Here is a 24,362-nt window from a genome sequence, read left to right on the forward strand (position 1 = left end):
TCTGAAGGACCGCCCCATTTAGTCGCCTCTTACGACAAGCAAGGGGTACTGAAGACTTATTCTAACCTGGATCCCCACGGAAAGACATAAAACATGAAAAATTATGGAGAATCCTCTTTGGCAATATTTTTATCCAAAATAAACCTTAATTTTCACAATAAAACTATGGGAGCATTCACTGATCAATGTGGTGCTGCACTTTAACACATACAGAAACCATTTCTGAACCGATCTCTTCGTAGTAATTACAGAATCTGTTTCAGACTTTTCGCCGACAGCAAAAATCTAGTGCTGATCAAATATTATCATGGGAACGATAGTACATTGGGTGTTGATATGCTGTTAGAATGATATTTGCATATGTTTGTTCAATTTTACCATATTGAAAAAAGGCTTTAAAAGTTTTCAAACAGTAAATGTCGTTCAGAACTGCATTTATTGAAGGCGATGGTGCGAATCGTCGTCACTATACATAAAACTGTGTAACGTGCTTTTTTATGGAGCGCATACACTTCCAATTTACAAAGTTTACAAAAATGGGAATGAAACTTTTCAATGTTTTCATGACATTTTGGGATTTCTAAAAGACAAAAAACTAAGACTTCAAGAAACCTTTACCTCTTTGAATTCACCGACGTTTCTAGATTACGGTAACTGTTTTCATGTTTCCTATGTGAACAGTATTGAGTTTGTTATTTTTTTTTTTTGGTCAAGGACGAAGAAAACCTGTGTTCATGAATGAACTTTCCTCTAACATTTAGTCAATAAATTCTGTATTTGGGTTTTATTTCCGATCCGTTGTGCACAGATACAGCCCCCGTTTTGTTCGGTTGGGTGCTCTTCTAATAACAGCTATTGACAAGTTAAACATACAGTCTATTTCCTAGGGACTTCTCCGACAAGCCAGATGTCTCAGAATCCAATTAAGGCTACCTATTCCCAGTCCGTGGTCCAGTAAATGGATGAAGACGAAACTGGACGCTACATTGGAGATGTGATGTATTATAAGAGGAAGGCTGTGAAGTATTTATTGCTTTTCGATTTAACACATAGGAGAAGCTTTATGTGAGAATTTCGTAACGTTCATAAGCTACAATAATGACAGTCTTGGGCCGTCATGTCAATTCTTTTCAGGGAATTTGGTGAATACTTAAATTTTCGTGGAGGGATAATTAATTCAGTGCCCCATTTCCATTATAAAAGGTCTTGTATCTTCATCCACTGACAGCCCTGAGAGTCCCGGTATGTTGGTAAATGCCCCAACATTCAACGTTTAAACTATGGTCATTAGATTTTTATTGATAACGATATAAAAACAAAAAAACAAAATCTATTGATATTAGCTATTTGGGGATTGTAATGGAAGATCTTATATTCATTCAACACGAAATAAGCTCAGTCTAGTCCTAATAACTCGCCAATTGATAAGTTGGAATTCAGTTGGAGGAGAGGCTGCAGATTCCCTATCTGATCATCGGTGCGGTAAATTCCTTTGGGGGACGTCGACTGATGGGGTGCTTTGGACACTGGATCTCCGCTTTATCCACATTGGCACTCACTCTGTCAGGTAAGAATCGCAACTCTTCACTATAGAATTATGGAAAGACTTAAATTTATTAATTTTTTTTTTCATTTTTATAACGATTGTTTACGCACGCTAGTCTGCATTTTTTCTTCAAAAACATGAGCAACTGCAGCTACCGCAACTGGTAATGATGCGAGTGTTACATGTATTGTTGCACACTTTTAAAAACTTCGGATCGAGTTTTCTGGTTTTAAATTGAATCGATTAACAGACTAATTGCAGATTCTAGGTAAATTTCAAATATAATAGAAAGCTCAAGGAAACATTAAAAAAAAGAAAAGAAGAGTACTTGTTACAACACACTAGACACATTTAAAACAGTTTATTCTCCGCCTGGTAAAACTTTAGAATAAGTACACATATTCCTAGGGTACAAGAAGTATTGTAATGATTTCTTTTCTTCTTATTTTCTTATCAAATAGGACCAGGCTCCGGGCCATGAAACTTATAGACGAGCTCACTTTTGATCCAAGTCTCACCTTTCCCTCTACATATTTCTTCTATAAATGTGACACTTGGATGAAAAGTGAACTTGTGTAAGTTTTATGGTGCCGGGGCCTGGTCTAAAATTCAAGTCACGGATACAGCATGATTAGGTTCAGGGTCCCAAATCAAATTAAGGTTTTGGATGCTGATTTACAGATATCGATTCCTCGAGCCGATTGAAAATCGATAGCGTTTATTTTCTTTATATCCGTTAATGTGATTAATTGTGTATTGACTTTTGCTTTTTATTGACAAATTAAATCACAAAAATCATGAAGAGTTCCTCATAAAAAAGCAACGCTGAGGACCTTTCTTATTTTATTAGACGGTAATGAAAATAACGTCAATGAAACTGTGATTTTATTTCGGGGCTAGTTCACATTTTTTGTCTTGCAGTGAAGTTTGTACGTGCTGTACATGTGAGATCACGATCGTGTAACTATCGCCTGTTGTTTATTAAATCCACGTGCGGAAAATCTACTCACTGCATTGAGGATTAACTTAACTACTATGTAATGTGATGCGGTTTAATTAAGTTAAAGTCCGGTTCAAGATTGATATGGACGTGTCGGGAATTAGATAATACAAGAATTGTTGTTGATTAATGATATGTCTAAAACAGAGTTATAAGAGCAAATCATTTTAACGTAATAGTAAGAAAAACCGCTGTAATAGGTGTAATGTGGACGTGATGTGGGTTAAAATTTTAGGAAAAGGTAATCCGTTTTAGGTTGATCCGGTTGAACTTGACCGAGTGTAGACAAGCCCTTACACATGCCATTTCTAGAAGACCCCAGACCTTGAAGTCTTAATTAAACTGTGCTTTACATTATAAGCGTCATTAACATCAATCATGAAGAAACATAACGAAATGTATGAAAACGTATTTACGTTGATATCACCAGAATTGATTTATTTTTATCCAAAGGCAACTGAAGAATTCGTCTTGTGTTATTATATGGCGCTCTGCTTCTTTGGTACATATACAGTACACCATTAAAACAATACAACGGCATCTCATAGTCGGGCACGACCTCCGCACTTTCACTGATTAATCTTGAACTGGACAATCCTGTAAGTGTAATGATGCACCATTATCATGATATTATACCTATTGCTGTTTGTTTTGGTACCGTTGTTTTGTTGTTTTTTTTCCTTTCAAAATCGCCCTTCAAAATTAATGATTAGATATAAAATATTAATCTATTTCTTTACAAGCCAGTGCGCAAAGCTAATCTGACATATTGGACGGTGTCTGGAGAATTAAACTGTAGCTCACCATAAGAACTTTCTCAGTGAATCTCAATTAACTTTCAAATTTCTGGGTGTCGAACTGGACTCACGCTGCCTTCAAATGAAGATTTAGGGATGTTCTGGGTCCGATCGATGGGCACCGACAATTACAAAGTTGGGAATTATAGCCGGATGTAAATCAATCTGTTGCTAATCTCTATCTAATTTGGACAAAATGAGTCCAAGACATTAACAGCAGAAAGAGAGTCTACCACTGGTGCCTAATATAGAGTTTTATTAGGCTACATAGACAGTTAGTTAACACACGGGGCGCTGATCTTTGGGAGCTTTAGATGAAATCAATTTTTAATGTTTGTAAGATGGCTTTGATAATTGATCTGTGATCTTTCAGGAGTATGTGGATTATTTGAACAGTCCCTACAACCTTTTATCTGACTTTATTACTTTCTATGCCTCCTAATTTATCAAGCTGTTCATTGGTTTGGTCCTAGTAACACAGGAAAGCTTTTGTCAGATTATGTATCATCTTATTTTATTTCCTCGAGCAATGCTGTTTTATTAATTTTATATCAAATCAATGTTGACATTTCTGTACACTCTATACTTTTATTTAAATGATGCAATCACTGCAGGTTTGTCTGGGTGATCTGGATTGGGCAGGACAAACGTTCTTTTAACCTTTAGAATTGATGTTTTGTCACAAAGACATATTCCTTTTTCTGTGAAACTAATTAGTCGATATATCTTAAGAAACTTTCTTGATAAAACTATTACCGTCTTCCCACATGTTTTTATTGAACACAGAAATTGAGGTCTTCGTGAAATTTATCTTTTAATACAAATTGTGGGAGTACAGTATGGGGCCATGCACCGAAGTAAGAAATTGAATGAACATATATTTTCTTCTATGACGTGTAACACTATACCGCCAAATGTGTATTATAATTTGTATTCAGGGACGTGTGATACTGAAATAATGAAGATAACGCATTAGGCTATCCATTAACCGTTAAGATATATGTAAATATTGCGATCAAATTCTCATAGATTTTTGTATACGTGTTGTAAATAACCATCTGAAAAACCAGACTATCTGACAAACTGTGCACATTTCCAGTGGCCCTCTTTGCCGGTTCTATACTCCATCTGTCGATGTTAGGAATACCAACACAATTTTCAGGCATTGAACAATAAATGTGGAACTCTAGCATAATCTACGTTTCTGATAATATCTATCACCGTGTAACAGAAACATTGGTAGGGTTTATCGAGGTCGATAGCAGTGATCCTATTTTCGATTTCAATGATAATTATGTTAACTCCATGATGAGATATGCCTTACAATAGTTAATAATGATAGATCTACAAAGGGAACCTTTCGAAAAGGGGAACCAGAGATAGGTTCACTGGGTTTAGACATCTAGTTCCTCAATGTCTGCATTAATGACATGAAAAAATTGTGTGAAGTTGGTTTGTTTTACGTCTTGTCGAGAGTTTTTCACTTACATCGAGACGTCATCAGCTGTAGGTGAAGTACCACAAATTTTGACCTATGCTAAGCCCCTAGGGCTTTAGAAACTTACCAACGCCTGTAGGGACACGGGACCTCTGTTTTTAAGGTCATAGCCCAAAGACCCATGATTCTCACTTCTAAAGGGCTCAAAGCGGATGCAACTGGTCGACAGGGAATGCTTACTACTCCTAGGCACCTGATCTCACCTCTGGTATGTCCAAGGGTCCGTGTTTGCTTGTATTCTCTATAAGAGTTATGGGATTGATCACTATTTGTTAATATCTTCACCTTTTCTAAATGCTGAGCATTTGCGAAGGAGCAATCACTGCCTATGTTTGACGCGTACCATGTCGAACTCACGACACCCGGTTACGAAGCGAACGCTCTATTATTGAGCTACCGCGACCAGAAAGAAAGACAGTGAACACATATAGACGTCAGGACTGCCGATATAAGGGCAGACCCCGACTGTCAAGATTGAAACTATGTCGTCTTTGGACACTATTCATAAATGCTAAATTATATCATGACCACTCCCTGATTAATGTGCATCAGTTGTGCGTGAAATATTTGATATGCATTCACATAGTATCATCATATCGACTACAGATTATCGGATAACTAGTTTTTCGTTATAGTTTAATTTGGGTGAACAACTCCGATGATATTCCTTGAAGAGACAAGCGGATGTTGACACATTCCAGCATCTTGTCTAACGCAGACGCCGACACCGCAAACATGGCTGAATTCATCATTGTCTGATTTGATCAAATTATCCACACTTCCTTTCTATCACTGACAAATCTTAAGATGGTTTTCGATCGTGAAATCACACTACGTGTTCCTGACATTGACTGAGATTATCGTGATTGTATGTCCACCTTATGTAAATCTTCCACGACGGTGTGTACGCTGTTCGTATAACGTCTCCACACTGTTTATAAATGGTTGCTGTACAAAGTGCCCTCCTGTGTTTAAAAGCTGTATGTATGTACATCAAAATATTGTTTATCTTTTAAGGAGGTTCGCTACACCAGAGAAATTTGATATGGATGAAAAGTGGAGGATATGTTCAACAATATTTTGAAACTTAACACTTTCATATTTACTTTATTTAGTAAAAAAAAATTACAGTTTTTGTTAGAAAGCAATATGAAAAAATTTAAACCCCTGCTGAACTCTAATCCGCGATCTACAGTTCAGCAGTCGACGTGCTAACCTACTGAGGTACTCATCTAGGCGATGATTTTTGAAATGAATAGAGAAATATTGCTGAAATTTATATTTTCATCCATGTTTTAAAAGGAAGCCAGCCATTATGACGATATAGAGTGCCTCTTTAATTCTAAATCTCTAACCAAAAAAAGATAAAGGGAAATAATGGACTTCGGGTACAGTTTCCTATCATGTATGAATTCATTATTGTACGTTATTCTTTCATCATGAGATTAATAAAGTGTCGATACAAATGCATGTACATTTTATATCGAGGAAGTTGTGCGGAACATCTCTGTAGTTTTCATTCAAAGTGCATCGCATTTGTTTTTTCGCTTGCACAAATGCTTTTGGCGATAACGATGAGAAACATAATATTCAACAAAAAAAGATATATTTAGTGATTAAAAATGCATTCATCTGAATAATTATATTTGAATTGTGGATACTATTTTCGAATAGATAACAAAACCAACAATACCTGTCAAAATCTGTATCGCACCCCAAATCGACCCTCCATCAATCCTGTACTAGTGTATGGGGTGTGATATAGATATTCTATATGTGATAATCAGTTTGAATTACGATAGTCAGAATGCGTGGCATCTGTATCATGAAATGACAATAATGACGTGGAGGACAGAAATCTCGCACTGTACCACGAGATTTGATGGAATCTTTCGAAAAGTGAGATGGCACCTACAAAACTATAACAGTAGAGAAATGTTATTACATTAAACGGGTTAAAAAAGGGGAGGGGCCAAAACAAAAACAAAAACCCCATGATAACTGTAGAAATATACGGAAAGGTGGCAACTAAAATATCCAACACGTCAGTTAAGATTCAAAAAATGTTTGTTTTACGTTCTTTCGAGAACTGCTCATTCAGCTGTAGGTGAAGTACCCCCAGTGGCGTAGCTTCCATTGAGGCAACCGAGGCAGCTGCCTCGGTAAAAAAAAACACCTTTTACGTTGTTAAAATGTCGATAGCTTCTGGGGGGCACAGCCCCCCAGACCCCCTGCCTCGGTAATATTCGAACCCAAGCTACGCCTATGACCCCATGGACCGTAACAGTGAGGATTCATTACCGTGCCAACGTCTGTCGCGACACGGGACCTGTTTTAAAGGTCATATACGAAAGACTCGTGAATATGCCTAGCGTTTGTCGAAGGAGCAATCCATACTAATGATTACGTTCTTGGTTTCTTGGTTTGACGCGGTCATGGCACGAGTGGGGCTCGAACTCATGACGTACCTGTTACGAAGTGAATGCCTTACGACTGAGCTACCGCGACCGGATTTTCGGGGGAAATGCAGACAATTTATTAAATGCGAAAATGTGGTGATATCATTAAATATACTTACCAAACATTATGATAAGTAAAAATTCATTAAACCTAGCTCTACATGAAAAATAAAATGTTACAATTTTTGAGACAGCGATGCAAGATGCAACGATACAAGACCTTAACCGTGCGCATTCTTTCCTGCGCCATAAATCGTAGGGTTTTTCAAGGGATAGATTTGTAGCTCTCTGGTCTGTCCCAATATTGTCCCAGAGAGCTACGGGCCTGCAGCTACTCCCGATAGAATGGTGAGACGTCATAGATGCCGTATTGATGTCATAGTGTATGTGATGAAGTGGTTGATTTAATATTGAGATGTTTTTTAGATTAAAGTTTTCACAACTTCTAGACAAAGCAACCGTTCCTAACATAAGAGTTTGTATGACTTTTTCAAACAAATAGGCTTCAAATATGAGGTCATGTTGGGGCTAAAGTTTACATTGGAAATTAAATTTGTGTACCAACAAGATTCCAATGAGTGTGAATGATCACCCGAGTGTGCAGAGTGTGTTGTCTAGAAACCATTGTGTTACCTGAATTGTCGAGAAACCATTGTGTTACCTGTATTGTCTAGAAACCATTGTGTTACCTGTGTTGTCTAGAAACCATTGTGTTACCTGTGTTGTCTAGAAACCATTGTGTTACCTGTGTTGTCTAGAAACCATTGTGTTACCTGTGTTGTCTAGAAACCATTGTGTTACCTGTGTTGTCTAGAAACCATTGTGTTACCTGTGTTGTCTCTAGAAACCATTGTGTTACCTGTGTTGTCTAGAAACCATTGTGTTACCTGTGTTGTCTAGAAACCATTGTGTTACCTGTGTTGTCTAGAAACCATTGTGTTACCTGTGTTGTCTTTAGAAACCATTGTGTTACCTGTATTGTCTAGAAACCATTGTGTTACCTGTGTTGTCTAGAAACCATTGTGTTACCTGTGTTGTCTAGAAACCATTGTGTTACCTGTGTTGTCTAGAAACCATTGTGTTACCTGTGTTGTCTAGAAACCATTGTGTTACCTGTGTTGTCTTTAGAAACCATTGTGTTACCTGTGTTGTCTTTAGAAACCATTGTGTTACCTGTGTTGTCTCTACAAACCATTGTGTTACCTGTGTTGTCTTTAGAAACCATTGTGTTACCTGTGTTGTCTAGAAACCATTGTGTTACCTGTGTTGTCTAGAAACCATTGTGTTACCTGTGTTGTCTAGAAACCATTGTGTTACCTGTATTGTCTAGAAACTATTGTGTTACCTGTGTTGTCTAGAAACCATTGTGTTACCTGAATTGTCTTTAGAAACCATTGTGTTACCTGTGTTGTCTAGAAACCATTGTGTTACCTGAATTGTCTTTAGAAACCATTGTGTTACCTGTGTTGTCTAGAAACTATTGTGTTACCTGTATTGTCGAGAAACCATTGTGTTACCTGTGTTGTCTTTAGAAACCATTGTGTTACCTGTGTTGTCTAGAAACCATTGTGTTACCTGAATTGTCTTTAGAAACCATTGTGTTACCTGTGTTGTCTAGAAACCATTGTGTTACCTGTGTTGTCGAGAAACCATTGTGTTACCTTTGTTGTCTAGAAACCATTGTGTTACCTATATTGTCTAGAAACCATTGTGTTACCTGTGTTGTCTCTAGAAACCATTGTGTTACCTGTATTGTCTAGAAACCATTGTGTTACCTGTGTTGTCTTTAGAAACCATTGTGTTACCTGAATTGTCTTTAGAAACCATTGTGTTACCTGTGTTGTCTAGAAACTATTGTGTTACCTGTGTTGTCTTTAGAAACCATTGTGTTACCTGTATTGTCTAGAAACCATTGTGTTACCTGTGTTGTCGAGAAACCATTGTGTTACCTGTGTTGTCTAGAAACCATTGTGTTACCTGTATTGTCTAGAAACCATTGTGTTACCTGTGTTGTCTAGAAACCATTGTGTTACCTGTGTTGTCTAGAAACCATTGTGTTACCTGTGTTGTCTCTAGAAAACATTGTGTTACCTGTGTTGTCTAGAAACCATTGTGTTACCTGTGTTGTCTTTAGAAACCATTGTGTTACCTGTGTTGTCTAGAAACCATTGTGTTACCTGTGTTGTCTAGAAACCATTGTGTTACCTGTGTTGTCGAGAAACCATTGTGTTACCTGTGTTGTCTAGAAACCATTGTGTTACCTGTATTGTCTAGAAACCATTGTGTTACCTGTGTTGTCTAGAAACCATTGTGTTACCTGTGTTGTCTAGAAACCATTGTGTTACCTGTGTTGTCTCTAGAAAACATTGTGTTACCTGTGTTGTCTAGAAACCATTGTGTTACCTGTGTTGTCTTTAGAAACCATTGTGTTACCTGTGTTGTCTAGAAACCATTGTGTTACCTGTGTTGTCTAGAAACCATTGTGTTACCTGTGTTGTCTAGAAACCATTGTGTTGCCTGTGTTGTCTAGAAACCATTGTGTTACCTGTGTTGTTTAGAAACCATTGTGTTACCTGTGTTGTCTCTAGAAACCATTGTGTTACCTGTGTTGTCTAGAAACCATTGTGTTACCTGTGTTGTCTAGAAACCATTGTGTTACCTGTGTTGTCTAGAAACCATTGTGTTACCTGTGTTGTCTAGAAACCATTGTGTTACCTGTATTGTCTAGAAACCATTGTGTTACCTGTGTTGTCTTTAGAAACCATTGTGTTACCTGATGTACAGGAAATTTATTTATCAACATACGATCAATAAACTCTTTTTCTATTGGGTGTTCAGAAATACAGAAGATTTCTGATGAAATGTATTGCATATTATGATAAACTTTTCCCCAACCGGGGCCTCGATCCAGGCTTCATGTATTTCAAATGTTTGGTAAAGCGAAGAGGGTTCATTGCATGATGAATGTTATAATCATACAAATAGTTTGACTGCTAAGGGTAAGATAATTTTTAAGCATAATGCATCTTCAATTATGTTATTAACTTAGCCCTATTTAGGATGGACAAATAATTTTTTTTTACAGTTTGTAAAGAGGGTTCTACTCATAATAACCATGCAAAAATCCCCTGCCTGATAACCAGGAGTAAATAAGAGTTTCTAGAACGTTCTAGAATGCATTTTAAACAATTTGATCAAGCTCCACCTTGATGCCTGAACCCAGTGGTAAAAAAAATCACAATGTGCATTATAATCTTGCAAACAGATGTCCAACATTAAAGAAGAGTTTCTATTGCATTTTATATAACTTAGCTCCACCCTGAGGCATAAACCCTTAACCCAAGGGTTATGGATTTTACAGTTTGGTAAAGTCAGTGGGATCAGGTACCTAGGAGGAGTAAGCAGTCTTAAACAGTCACACCCGCCATGTGCCCTCAGTATTGATTAGTTAAACGGAATAATCCGTAGTTAATATCAGTCTGAAAAGAACAGCCTTAACAATTGGTATATAACATGTCAGGCAGCATTCGATGTAACAACAGGTTGTTATTTGCAAGTTAGACCATTATAACGACCATAGAATTTGCGAAATGCATACTTCAAACGAGAATGTTGAAACCCCTGTAACATTAACTTATCTGTCAATGCTTGTCTCGATTTAAAATATTGATCATGTGCAGAACATTCTCTCGCGTATCGAATCAGTTAAGAGACATAAATATCATATGGAATATTGCTACATGAATATGGGAAGTTGACAACGGAGAGGCAGAAGTAATCCTTTATGTGATAAATTTAAGTTGTCAGTTTAAAGTTAACATCTATATTCGATAAAATATCCAAATATGAAGCAGATATGAAAGACTCTGTGGTGTCTTTTATTTAGAGTTCACTACTATATGTATATCAGGGTCACAGCAAATGGTTTATTCTTCTCGTGTATAAGTTTTTAAATACATTATGCTTCATAAGAAGATTAAAACTAGGTTGGCTAATAAAAGAGCACGATTTGTGCCCATGATAATTCCAACAGATTGTTGGAAGACCTGGTCACCAAAGACCACGTCAACTATATATTGTCAATAAGGAACTCCAGAATCTTTTCAATATCAACTTCAGAGTACTTGTGAGTGGAATCAGAGTGATGTTTAACAAAGTAATCATTCAAATTACTTTTACAGCATCAATATTTTCATGTTCCAATTTAGTAGCTGTCCATGATGTCAAAAAGCCTGATTTTTAATTTATCGTGAAGACATTGTCGCGTAAAGTGTTGAAAAGTTATATATATTTTGATGGTGTTGATTTGGGAAAAGTTTCGTGATTCCAAATTTACTAAAAGTTCTTCGGAATTTTTTATATACTCGATTTATATTATTTCATAATATATCAATGAGTGATGGCCTTTAAACGCATGGTCTTGTGATATTCTTGCGAGTATTTTCTCCTTCACTTTCACTAGTAACAGGAAGGTATTTTTCGATTCATCACGATCAATATGAGATTTTTCCCTATCCGTGTTTAAAAGGCACCAGTACACATCAAGGAAAGTTCTGGGATATTTTATCAATTCACTGTAAAATAATTTGATATAATTGATTTACATGTACATTATTACTCGCATTCACACGCATGTGAGTGTGATTAAAGAATTTTTGTTAACACCATTCATTAGACATTCATATCGTAACCTACAGGAAAATTTTCATATTTATTTGAGTCATTAATTAGAAAGTTATGACAAGTTTATTACCAAAAATGAAGTGTTTAAGCACTTGACTTGATAGAGGTCCATCCTTGAATCCTGATGAAGTCAGTTGCATTTCTTTCTTTCGTATGACAGAAAGATAAGTTAAAAACGGAAATACAACAGTTTGCGTAAAGTAATAATTTCCAGTTTAAACAGTTTGTAATTCGTCAATGCTATATGGAGATTATTGCACAACATTTACGACTATCACATCTTGACATTGATTAGACATTTATGAAAAGAAATTCAATTGTGCAATCTTCATTACACTAATGTTTTTTTTTCTGTTGTTTTTATTTCATATGTAGTTATTTGATAGCTTGGTAGAAAATAAATATATTTGTTTATTCTTGTAAAATACTGTGTGTTTTTCCTGAGAACAAACTGGAAAAAATCATATGGTGACCCCACTGACAAAAGATTCTGGATTTTCTTACATAAAGGTACCTGCGCTCGCCTCAACGGTAGTATAGTGTACCATCAACGTATCATTATTAGATAAACAGGAGTCTGATGAAAAGTTTCAGAGCGTAGGTACACGTATGTAGCTGTGCTCATCTGACGATAGCACCGTCAACCTATGAATCCTAATTGAAATATACTTGACATTTAGAAAACTTCGGCTGAATAGCATGACACTTCATGAAAAGACACCTTTAAGTTAGTCTTATTATTGAATGGAACAATAGGAATTCCAAGAAAAAAGCAGCACTCTGTAAATCAAGATGCCATGGTGATTAATTAATTCACGAGTGCAAATGTATCAAGGACGGGATGTCATCAGAAAATATGCTAATTTGCAATAATTATCAAAGACAGAAAAGTTTAACGCATATTAATGTCAGTGCATGTCTCCTAAAGACTGCTGCACGTTTCTTCAATATGTTCGTTTATGAAGGCATTATAACTATTTGCAGGACCTTTTACCGTTAGGTCTGTTATTGTAATCCCAAAGCTTTCATGGGGAAATAAAGAAAGACCACGAGGGCGTTTACAAATTAAAGATTATATTTGGTCCGCTGCATACTAATAAAATTGTTCGCCTTTTCAATTCAATTTATCGTTCAATTCCATGAAGTGCGGTGATTTGCACGCGAGATGGAGTTGAAAGGAAAAGGCAGCATCTTTGCATTCATGGTACCGGCTCTGTTAATTTACTTCATTGTTTTATACAAAAGGAACACCAGAACTATCAATAAAGGGGCGAAGGCAAGAAATAAAACCTCATTTCTCACACATTTTCCTATTTATTGCCTCCAAATAGCAATCTGGAATGTATCATTTGTGAAAGCATGTGCCAATATTTCGAGGAGTACATTCAAAATGACGATGCCATATGCACGAGTGTAATCACTGATGCACTAGAGTGTGTTTGAAAAGGTATATGGTTATATATGATTAAAAGTAGGGTTTGGGCATAATTGGGTATAATAAATGATTATGTTAGTGTTATTGGTCAAGGTTAAACCAATTATTAGCGTACCATATTATTGCAGATTTCTGTTAAAATGATTAACTATGATTTACTTTTCTGTCGTACTGTCATTTAAATATGCAAATAGTGGACCGACCGCAACATGAGATTATAACTATCTAATATATAGTCACCACAGGTGTGATAGGAATTATGGGGAAAAAACATAATAGATGAGGCGTAGTCGGGTCTAATGTGTATTTTTCGTGGATGCTGTATATTTCCGCATTGCCCATATAAGTTATGAACTTTTGACGAATTAAACTTGTCTATGCTTTTAGGACTACTTTATGAAGGGTGAAAATCCCATAATTTGTAGAACCTGTTTCGTTAATTATGACGTCACGTATAAGCTGGCCGTGTGGATGGACATGTCGATTTTTTGTAAAAATACGAGTAGGCGCAGGGATGGTAGGAGGGGGGGGGGGGGGTTCGTGGAAAAATTAAGCGAACATGACTCTAACCTGTAGGTAATCTAACACAGAATTGTATTGGCTCTATCCGTATCACGTGACATCAGGAGTAGTATCGTATCGAGTACATTTCTCTGTATCGGACATAATTCGTAACAGAGTATTCGATTCTAAGACTATATGATATCGTCTTCAAAGTTCTCGTGTTTTTCGGATGTAATCTACAATTCACACTCAGCTGAATTTGAAGTTGATTTCTTTATGGGGTAACATAATGTAGGACGCTGCTTTCTATAAATAGAAATAGCTTCAGAGTCTATTTCAACTTGTACCCATCCAATTCGAATTCTTTTATACAATGACTGACCTTGACTTAAACAATATCTTTCCATTCCTTCTCAAAATCTCATTACATAGAAAATTAATAATTATGACTCGCATATTTTGTCTTGTCAATTGAAATATCCCTTTGCTTTATATTCATTTCCCTGGTAAAAATGAAAATATTTAAACTTTTTCAAAACTTATTCGGTGTTTAACATTATCATGTGGTCCGTGTAGATCTTTAGACACACCGGTTTGACCGTTTGTCCACCTTAAGCCTTCGTTACACTTTTTTCTTTCTTTTACAGTCTAATACCAAGAGACAGAATTCGGTACTGACATGTAATGAAACAGTACGGGATATCCAATAATTACAGAAATGGAGGAAACAAACGTCACTTTGCGTTAAAACTGATATGAAACAAAATAGTCCTCGTTCAATTATGCTATATTCTCATTTCTCAGAGGTCAGTTCGCCAAGCAGCGAACATGCGGTTATTTCTGATCAATAACCATTTCACACTACGCTTTTTTCGACATAGTAATTACTCCGACTTCTATATCTTAATGCAATTTGAGTAACACCAAGGAATTTGGTTCTAATGATTTAGTGTCCAGAATGTATATTTTGTATATAATTAGAAACACACGCAGAAATTAAAAAAATCTTCCGGATATTGATTAAAAATCGCGCCGTTCCCACCTATTATAGCTGATTCAGACGTCCGATGGTTATCTATAAACATCAACATTCATTCAAATGTATATCTTAATCATTCTTCATAATAAAATGATTCTAGACTGTTTTACAAGCTCTCTAGATGTCGCCACACACGTCCCTTGGCTTGAAACTTAGTGTCTATCGTCGTGTCGACAGCAATATAGTCTAGCTCAGAGCGGGGCCCTGATAGTGCTCACAGCCTCCAGACCTTATCAAAATTCAGGATGAACGCCAAAAATTTTTTATGGGCATAAATCTGATAGACATTTATAAACCTGACGATCGGCGATACTGGTTACAATCCAGGTAGAATCTTTGCTTTCTCTGAGTATGTACTGTGTGCTTGACCATATACTAATGCAGTTGTAAGTATGTACTGTGTGCTTGACCATATACTAATGCAGTTGTAAGTATGTGCTGTGTGTTTGACCATATACTAATGCAGTTGTAACTTAATTAAACAATACTTTAAAAATCCCTTCGTTTTCAACTTGATCAACAGTTGCCATCGACAAATGTTACAGAATTATGTAATTTTGGAAAATATTTTTCTGAATGTTTACAATTAAGGACAGAAAATGAAGTACTATGATTTAGGAGCTTATCCTCATCATCTTTATGATTACACGTGTTTTTGTTTTGGTATGGTTTAATTTAAATCATGACTACAAAAGTTTTAATTGGGCTTTTTTCATCTTATATCTCGCTTTGCCTAATGTGTAGCATGTTACATTGAAAATGTTTAAGTATTTTGTACAAATTATTTCAATCGTATACATTTGATTAAACCTATTAACTGTGTGGTTGATTTTGGTTATAAATAATACAATACAACTATATACTGATATGTAGTTTCAACTTTCAAGAAATATGTAAAAAAATAATTAATTAATTTTACTCATTTGGCGAAAAGGAAAATGAAATTGCTTGAAAGCCATACATTTCAGTTGTGGGTTTCAAAGCCCGTTTTAATTGCCACTGTGCGAAACGCCCATTGAAATATTGCTTAACCTCTACTCGAAAAACAAACAAATAACCTGATGAAGTATCGGTTTTATATGAAATATTTAAAACTAGTTCGGTTTCTGTGTCGTTATTACACAACTTACAAAAACATAAAATGCATGGTAGCAATTCGTAAATTATACAAAATAACCTGCCTCATAAATTAGCGATTTATTTCGCTTTTATTCTATTTTAGTTTTATTCATTTTTGTTGTTTGAATATAGAATTGTCATATCATCGTTTCTGAAGCATCAAGCCAACAGTATATTCTTCACGTAGCTCGTTGGTTTCATGACGTCACCATAAATATAGTCCTTGCCTAAGCTAAATACGGTACTTGTGAAAGTTTTTTTTAAATAATTCAAGATTGACCCAAGTTATTCCCTACCTACGACTGCGCTAATTTTCGTTACGCAAATATTCAAATATGTAAAGTCACTGTAGGCCTACTTAAAGTAACCAGAACATTTTAACTTTCCCGGATTATTAAATCTTCGAATTAACTGCCCTTCATTTGACATTGAGCAGAGGTGACACTGGGAAATAACCAATCACTCGTAAGGTTTGAATTGTTGGTACTTTGGGCAAACCTGCATATTTTTCAAAAACGGAACGACATTTATAATACTGGTCTATAGTAATGTACCCATATACACATTTGATGGTTGCGCTAGTTTTCATCTGTATTTTTGGTGTAACTATTTTTCAGCATTTAACAAGTACTAGAATCCCCGACTACAAATGTCCAAACCAAGTGTTTGAGTGAGATATTCGCTAATACGACATAAAACAACACACAAATACCCCCCTTACAATAATTTTCAACAATTTTAAGTTACATTGAATAAAAATGTGAATAAAATAGATATACAGGTGCCCCCCCCCCTTTTTTTTTACAATTAAAAAACTTACTTCTCGATTTTGAAAGAGGCAAGGCCGTTACTTTAACATTTTTCTATAATCTAAACTTTTGATAATTTGCAATATAATATCTACATTCATCATTATTTAACACATTTTTTGCTTTATTGTTCTTTTCATTTCTCGATATACAGTGTACGCAGTGTGAGTCACAATTTCAACTTAACATAAAAGCCGAATACTTACATGTATATAAAAATATGGGTTGTTTTTTGCACTAAATATGAATATGAAGAATGAGTACCTAGATAATTTGTATTATGGGAAATTTGAAAACAAAGGAAGCATTGGACGTTCTCTGCATAATCGTTGAATATTATCGAATGTGTTCGCGCTGTACTCGTCAATGTGAATAAACACGTACTCTAAACAAGCTATAAAGGATTTGCTGACATTATATAAACATTTACTATAATCCATTCCTATTTTTCTCTCTCGTTTACAGTTTGTCTGATGAGGTACGCATTAAGTCTGTGCCAGGAGTCCTCTTCAGGGGCGTGTCTTATCCCTGTCACTCGTATCCATCACTACATTAGTGACGTACATCCCTTGGGTGGTTTCTTCACAGCATACAACCAAACGGCGCTGGTAGACATCTGTAGGTAGGTGAAGGAGGGCAACGAATTCAATGTTATGTTAAGGACATAGAAGGGATGTTGTTGACCATCTACGGAAATAGGTCTGGTTAATCAAACCCATAGACGGCAAGGCGGAGACGTAGACGGTCATTAACAAACATAACAATTGTATTATTTTGTCGAAGACCATACCACAATATGCAATTTCCATATTTGGTAATGTTTACACAGATCCAGCATGCTGCCGTATATGGTTTGCTGCTAACTGTCTATAGACATACAGTTACCGTGGTAGTCATATGATGCGTTTTATCTAATGACATCTCAATTTATAAAAAAGCAAGGTCATTATCTGAAACTGTGCTACATTTCATTGATTGGATGATGTATAATTACAGTTTTTGATTTTTCTATTTGTATGCTGTTGTCTTTGTGTGTCTTTTTTGGTTTTTTGTCTGTATCTTTAAACTTGGTGAAACAAATAAAAACTTCATATTTAGTATTCTTGAAGGTCAAAGTCATTTGATATCAACAATTAAGGTACGTAAATGCCTAGTAAAACATCATTTAACCAGGACTGGATTTGGTCGTGGATTGGGGCATAGTGTTTCACAAACAAATCTTAAGCTTGTTCATCAATTCGTAGACTTTGTAAACAATTTTGTTCAGTTCTGCTCGCCATTGTTTGATCACATTTAATTTGTATTACACCTTCTTGTGTACGCCCGATTAGTCTGATCCAGAAATAACAACTTTACATCGATGTGTCACCTGTTCGTTTCTCTAGTTGTCAAACAAGCAGACATTGTAAGTATATGAATCAGAATTTTGGTGAAGATGTTAATGTAGGCGGTCTTTCTTGTATCTAAAGGCTTTAGCTGAATATTTGCCATATCTCTACTGCAAAAGCTTGTCAAAACATTCGGCAAATAAATTCCATCAGCTTTAACGAGTTTCCTGCGGTTTCCACATTTCTCTGCCCTTGCTGCCACACCCCTCTAATTAGATACCTCATTTGTGTGAGTTCCATCCAGTGATATAATTTAAAGGTGAGACGTATGAGGGATGTTATACTTGTTCCAAATAGTTTGAAGCATATGAAAAAAGAATTGTTTTATCTCCAAGCAGTGGAAGTTTTAAAGCGTAGTAGAATCTAATGGTATTAGTAAATTATAGTCATTACGTGTATAACGGTAAAAGCGCCTAACATGGATCAACAATTGTGGATTCTCACTTAAAGCCAGTGACATCTTCATATGAGTGAAAAATTTCTCGAAGGGACGTAAACCAGACAAACAAATGTATATATTTGATACGAAATTCTTTCAAACGTATGAAATTCAAAATGTTCACACGTTCCGTGATGTCATTAATTGTTTGAAATGTTCACACGTTCCGTGATGTCATTAATTGTTTGAAATGTTCACACGTTCCGTGATGTCATTAATGGTATGCACTGATATCGTAAAACACACCATGAGACACATCTTTGATCTAGCGCTAAACAGAAACACAGATTGATGCGAATTTCTGGAAATCTAATAAACCTACTAACAGAAGTAACATAATACACTAAAGAATTGTCGGTCATTAATTTGTCCGCGGACAAGAGAATGGTTACGGGAGTCATAAAATGAAACCCACTACTCCATGAATTCTGTCTTTACGATATATTTCCAACATATTTGTCCTCACAATACTATGCCTTATAAGATATAACCAAAAATTACCCCAATCCCTAGTACGCCAAGTATAGTATGTTAGATATCCCTGGTTTATCTTATTTGCTATAATAATGAAAGGGCGGTTTATCTAAATTGAAGATTTCTAAAAGCATTTATTAATCATATCTATATGTAAGTTTACTGATTTTTCTTCTTCTTCACTATTTACAAAAATAATGTGGTTCATATTGTCCCCCATATAATTATGTATAATGTCAAAAATATATACCATTTTGCGGCGAAAACTCGTTATTCGTCATCACAGAGATAGCAATACATTTGTATTTTGATTGAACCTATACATTCTGTATAATTCACTTCTCCACTTTATTTTATGAAATACTTTCAGTATCCGATGATAGTTTGATTTAGAAAGTAATTAAAGTGATGAACAGCATCTTGAAAGAAGATCAATGGTTTTTTACTTTCTTTAGAAACCTTTAACTGATATTTTCCGCTTTACGTCATTCTTTTGACTAAGTTCAACTGTAACGATTAAAAATTTCAATGTCTGGGGCTTGAAATTTTCCATCATCTTTATTTTGGAGAACATGTACATCTCTTTTCCTTGTTTACCATCTTAAGTTATATAATATAAGGAATTCCACATGTACTTTCTGTACAGATATCATTATTTGGTTTGATGCATTGAAATGACAAGGTTTTCGAGTTTTGACGATGGGAAGTTGTTAGGTCCTGGTAGTACATTAAACTTTGATGTTGGTTGGTTATATATATGTTTAAACACTAAAAACATTTTGTTAAACGTTATAGAACAAAATTTGTGGATAATGACAAGACTTATTCGTCCATATCAATGTACACCATTGCCTGTGAAGCCTTGCAAAAGTTAGGCATATGCTTTGTGCTTACGGCCTTTGAGCAGGGAGGGATCTCATCTGAAGGACCGCCCCATTTAGTCGCCTCTTTCGACCAGCAAGGGGTACTGAGGACCTATTCTAACCTGGATCCCCATGGGATCTAACCACTGATGTATCAATACAATGTTTATAGTGCAAGGATGTGTTCCACATGCACCGAGATAAAAAATATTTGTCTGTAAGGATATGGAACATCTGCCTCCAACAACAGTGTTGTAAAGTTTACATTTTTTCTTGTGAGAAGTACGTCAAGAAAGATTTATAAAGTTATTTACAGTTATTGGCAGTAAAGTAAATTCTTGTACTCTTTATTTTAGGTTAGTCGGCGAGTATCATAATTGTGCCCAAATAATCACCAAAGGCTGTGACAGAATTGCCACCCAAAATATCAACCTGTTACACGGTGCCTTCCTCCCGATCTGCGGAGCCTACAAACAAGGTTCTTATGCTTTTTGGACTTACCAATATTTCAATTGTCAACCAAGGTAAAGGGAGATAAACAAGGATGAACAGCACGTTTATCTACAATGTTACTTTCATAAATGCAGTGTTTGGAAAGCACCAAATTGAAATATGGTTCGGCCCTTGAAATCATTTTCAATTCAAAAGAGTTTACTTTTTTATTATGAAAGATGAAGGATAAACTTTCTTATGTATATTTTTAAGAATAGATAATTGTTGGTAATAACAATAATGTTGTAATTTCGAAGAAAATCAAATATGCACATTTTCGTACTAATTTCATTTCCACAAATGTATAAGAGCCACTTTGTGAACAAACTAGATATATTTCATATATTTTTAGTTGGAAATTCTTCAGTGTTTCGCACCCGAGTTTCGTAATACTGTCAATCTTTTGAAAGTATATTTTTATATCTAAATTGAACGGGAATTGTAATGGAATTGAACAGAAAAACTGGGGTACAATGTAAAAGTGCTTGAAATTAAGCTACAGTGTGTTAAACTCGACTTTGTTGCACTTTAACTTTACTTACGATCTGATCGCATAAACTAGTTTTGTCGGTTGGTATCAACGAAACATAAGCAACACATATCAATCATTCCATCAAATTAATATATACTCGTGTCTTCTAAGATATAAAAAGTTTAATGTAATTAGATTGGAAATAGAAAATGACACACTTGCACTTAAAGTACAGAAAAATTCATTATTCAAAATTTAAAAAGTTTAAAAAGAACATACTAGGAACATTGTGAGTTTTAACAATTAACATGCTGTTTCTTAAAGGTAAACAGTCATTCTTATTTCTATTTTCCAAAAATTAACAACAATGTAAATATAAAAAATATGTTCTTAAAGAATTAACAATTACATATACCACACTGCGTAGGCGCGAACCTCTTTATAAGTAACATAATTGATTCAGTATCCATTGACGTCAGCATGAAATAATGGCGCGAAATTTATGGCAAACATAATCACAAGCTATTATATCGCTTGGGTTCAAAATTACTATTTAAGAGTAAAGGTATAAAACTCTAAATATAGGTTATCCAAGTTCGCCGATGTAAAAACAATAAACCAAATGGTGTGAAATTCTAATGTGTATTCTAATATATTCACACATAATTAATCCACATTGCCACCGTAGTTCATCCCGAAACTCCGTATACTTACCGAGATATATCTACGAGAGCCTAGAAGGCTCATTCGAGATTCGATTGATTGATTGAATATTGTTTTACGTCCCTCTCGAAAATATTTCACTCACATGGAGACTTCCGGTGAAGGGGTGCAAAATTTAGGCCTATGCTCGGCGCTTATGGCCATTGAGCAGGGAGGGATCTTTATCGTGCCACACCTGCTGTGACACGCGACCTCGCTTTTTGCGGTCTCATCCGAAGGACCGCCCCATTTAGTCGCTTCTTCCGACAAGCAAGGGGATACCGAGATTCGAAATTCAAAATCCAAGATAACCAATCGAAACTGAAGATGAAGTATATATCTGACGTGTTTCATATCGATTGTTAGGCTGTTCTTGTCACACTGATTTTGACTACGGATTACTCCGTTTACCTGATCAAGATATTGTGCTCACGGCAGGTGTGACAGGTCGATTCTTACTCCTCCTAGGCACCTGATCCCACCTCTACTATATCCAGGGGTTCATGTTTACCCAACTCTCTATTTTGTATTCCTTAAGATTGATTACTGTTCGTTAACTTCACCTTTAATGCAGAAACTATTTCAGAAAAGTGTCTATTATCTTTTACTCGAGTATTAGCTGGGCCTCTCACTATACATAAACAGAATGTACATTGCAACAAGCAATTACATAGAATGTGCAACATTAGATATAATTTCTTACCCCAATCATAAACGGAAGTCTGTAATACCTCCAAGTGACTGAAAATTGTATTAATTAATGGATATTTCACAAAAGAATTGAAGTTTGATAAAAGATATACACGATTTTTGTTATTGACAGATTACCTAGCCCACCGAAACTGTTATAATCGCCAGATGTTGATGTACAAATCATGCCATCAGAAAAGACAAAACAGAATTAACCAGATACGGAGAAAGGACCACTATCATTTACAGATATGCGAGTCAGTAATTACTTTCAATCCTTGTAGGATATTTGGTACACATTTTTATCAGTTTCTGCAAGTGAAATGACGCATATGTTGCGAAATATAGAAAGATCCCTAATAGATGTAAGATGATATCTAAATCAGAAGGCTATTAAGTATTTTCATAGATATAGTATACTGTAACAATAACTGATGTTTTCAAACATTCTACTCAGTATTTTTCTAAGCAATTTAATGTCCATGTGAATTTATGTAAACATTGCTTTTTGTCATATTTGTCTCTGAATTGTTTCTATTCTGTTTCCATAGAGTTACAAACGAATATGTGAAGTGTGTCTACCTTGTGACAGCTTTACAGTGTTCTATGGAGGCTGCAAATTCTTACTTTAATATTCTCAACCAATCAATATCCTTGTCATTCAGTGACGCAGACTTCTCCTGTCATATACGTCATCCCGATGACGACATATCCGTTTTAACGACAACGAAAGTCACATCCACGGTAGGAACACCGCTAGGTTTCACAACGAGTGTCGGAGGTACGAAAGGAAAGCGCTCTGTGAGTGCAGCAACTGGAGGACGATCATCTAATTCGGGGTGCTTCTGTCTTTTTCTTGTGCTTCACTGTATTGTTTTTGCAATAATTTTATAGCTAAGATTTATAGCGTATAAAACTTTTTCTTTTCTTCATAGTCTATTTTATGGCAAACATACATTGCATTAAAAGATTACAATTACGATAGTATCTATTTCATAGCATAAGATATTGGATAACAATTGAAAAATGTTTAATATTGATTTGTACACATCACTGCCATGAATCTTACATTAGCAATTTCTGCAAAGTTTGGTTGCAAGAGAAATAACTCCTGTATTGCATAAGTCTGATTGAAATTAAAGATGGTTGAAAATTATTGTTTATTACATATATTATTGCATATAATAAAGAGAATGAAGATAAAAAGTGCTTTAAAACAACAACAACAACAACAAAAACCCAGACATAATAATCCTAACTTGTACCGTTTTGAAATATACGAAATATAAGTATTGATTTGTCAGATAGTATGAGTTAATACTCAATTGATAATTGTTCATTGTTTACATTTTATAACACCGGTAATGGTGACGTCTCCATATGAGTGAAATATTCTTGAATGGGACGTTAAACAATATACAATCAATTATACATTTTATAAAATTATATACAAGAGTTTGTTCTGCTTGTTGTAATGTATTATTTATTACCAAGAACAATACAGTTCATATGTTTATCTTTTATACATAGAATAAATAAACATTAATATAAACAAACGTTATGCATAAGTGAATACAGTGCAGGTTAGGTAAATGAACACAATTCATTGATTCGATATGCAAGAGGTTGTTAAGCGTATGATCAGTTTCTAAATCGAGGCAGGCTGCTGACAAACAAGTTGATGTTACAGGGCTTTCAACAACCTGTCATTGGGTCAAATGCTCTCTGACTTGTTAGGCCGTTTTTGGCACACTTATTTTGACTACGGATTACTCCGTTACCTAATCAAGATATAGGGCTCACGGCGGGTGTGACCGGTCGACTGGGAGATGCTTACTCCTCCTAGGCACCTGATCATCATCTGGTATATTCAGGGGTCCGTGTTTGCCCAACTCTCTATTCTTTATAGGAGTTGTGAGAGTGATCACTGCTCGTTACCTTGACCTTTTATAC

The 24,362-nt window shown here is 35.4% G+C and overlaps 1 protein-coding gene across 1 annotated transcript; it reads left to right on the forward strand.

Moving 5' to 3' along the window:
- The first annotated feature begins 1,317 nt into the window (after window positions 1–1,317).
- LOC125646930 (uncharacterized) lies at window positions 1,318–23,522 on the forward strand. Its single transcript, XM_048873591.2, has 5 exons — window positions 1,318–1,567; window positions 17,355–17,511; window positions 20,410–20,531; window positions 22,543–22,666; window positions 22,961–23,522. Exons 1-5 carry the CDS (start codon window positions 1,510–1,512, stop codon window positions 23,301–23,303), a joined length of 804 nt encoding a protein of 267 aa, XP_048729548.1. The 5' UTR covers window positions 1,318–1,509; the 3' UTR covers window positions 23,304–23,522.
- Window positions 23,523–24,362: the final 840 nt, after the last annotated feature.

The sequence above is a fragment of the Ostrea edulis genome, chromosome 6 (assembly GCF_947568905.1).
Source record: "Ostrea edulis chromosome 6, xbOstEdul1.1, whole genome shotgun sequence".
NCBI classification, from domain to species: Eukaryota; Metazoa; Mollusca; class Bivalvia; order Ostreida; family Ostreidae; genus Ostrea; species Ostrea edulis.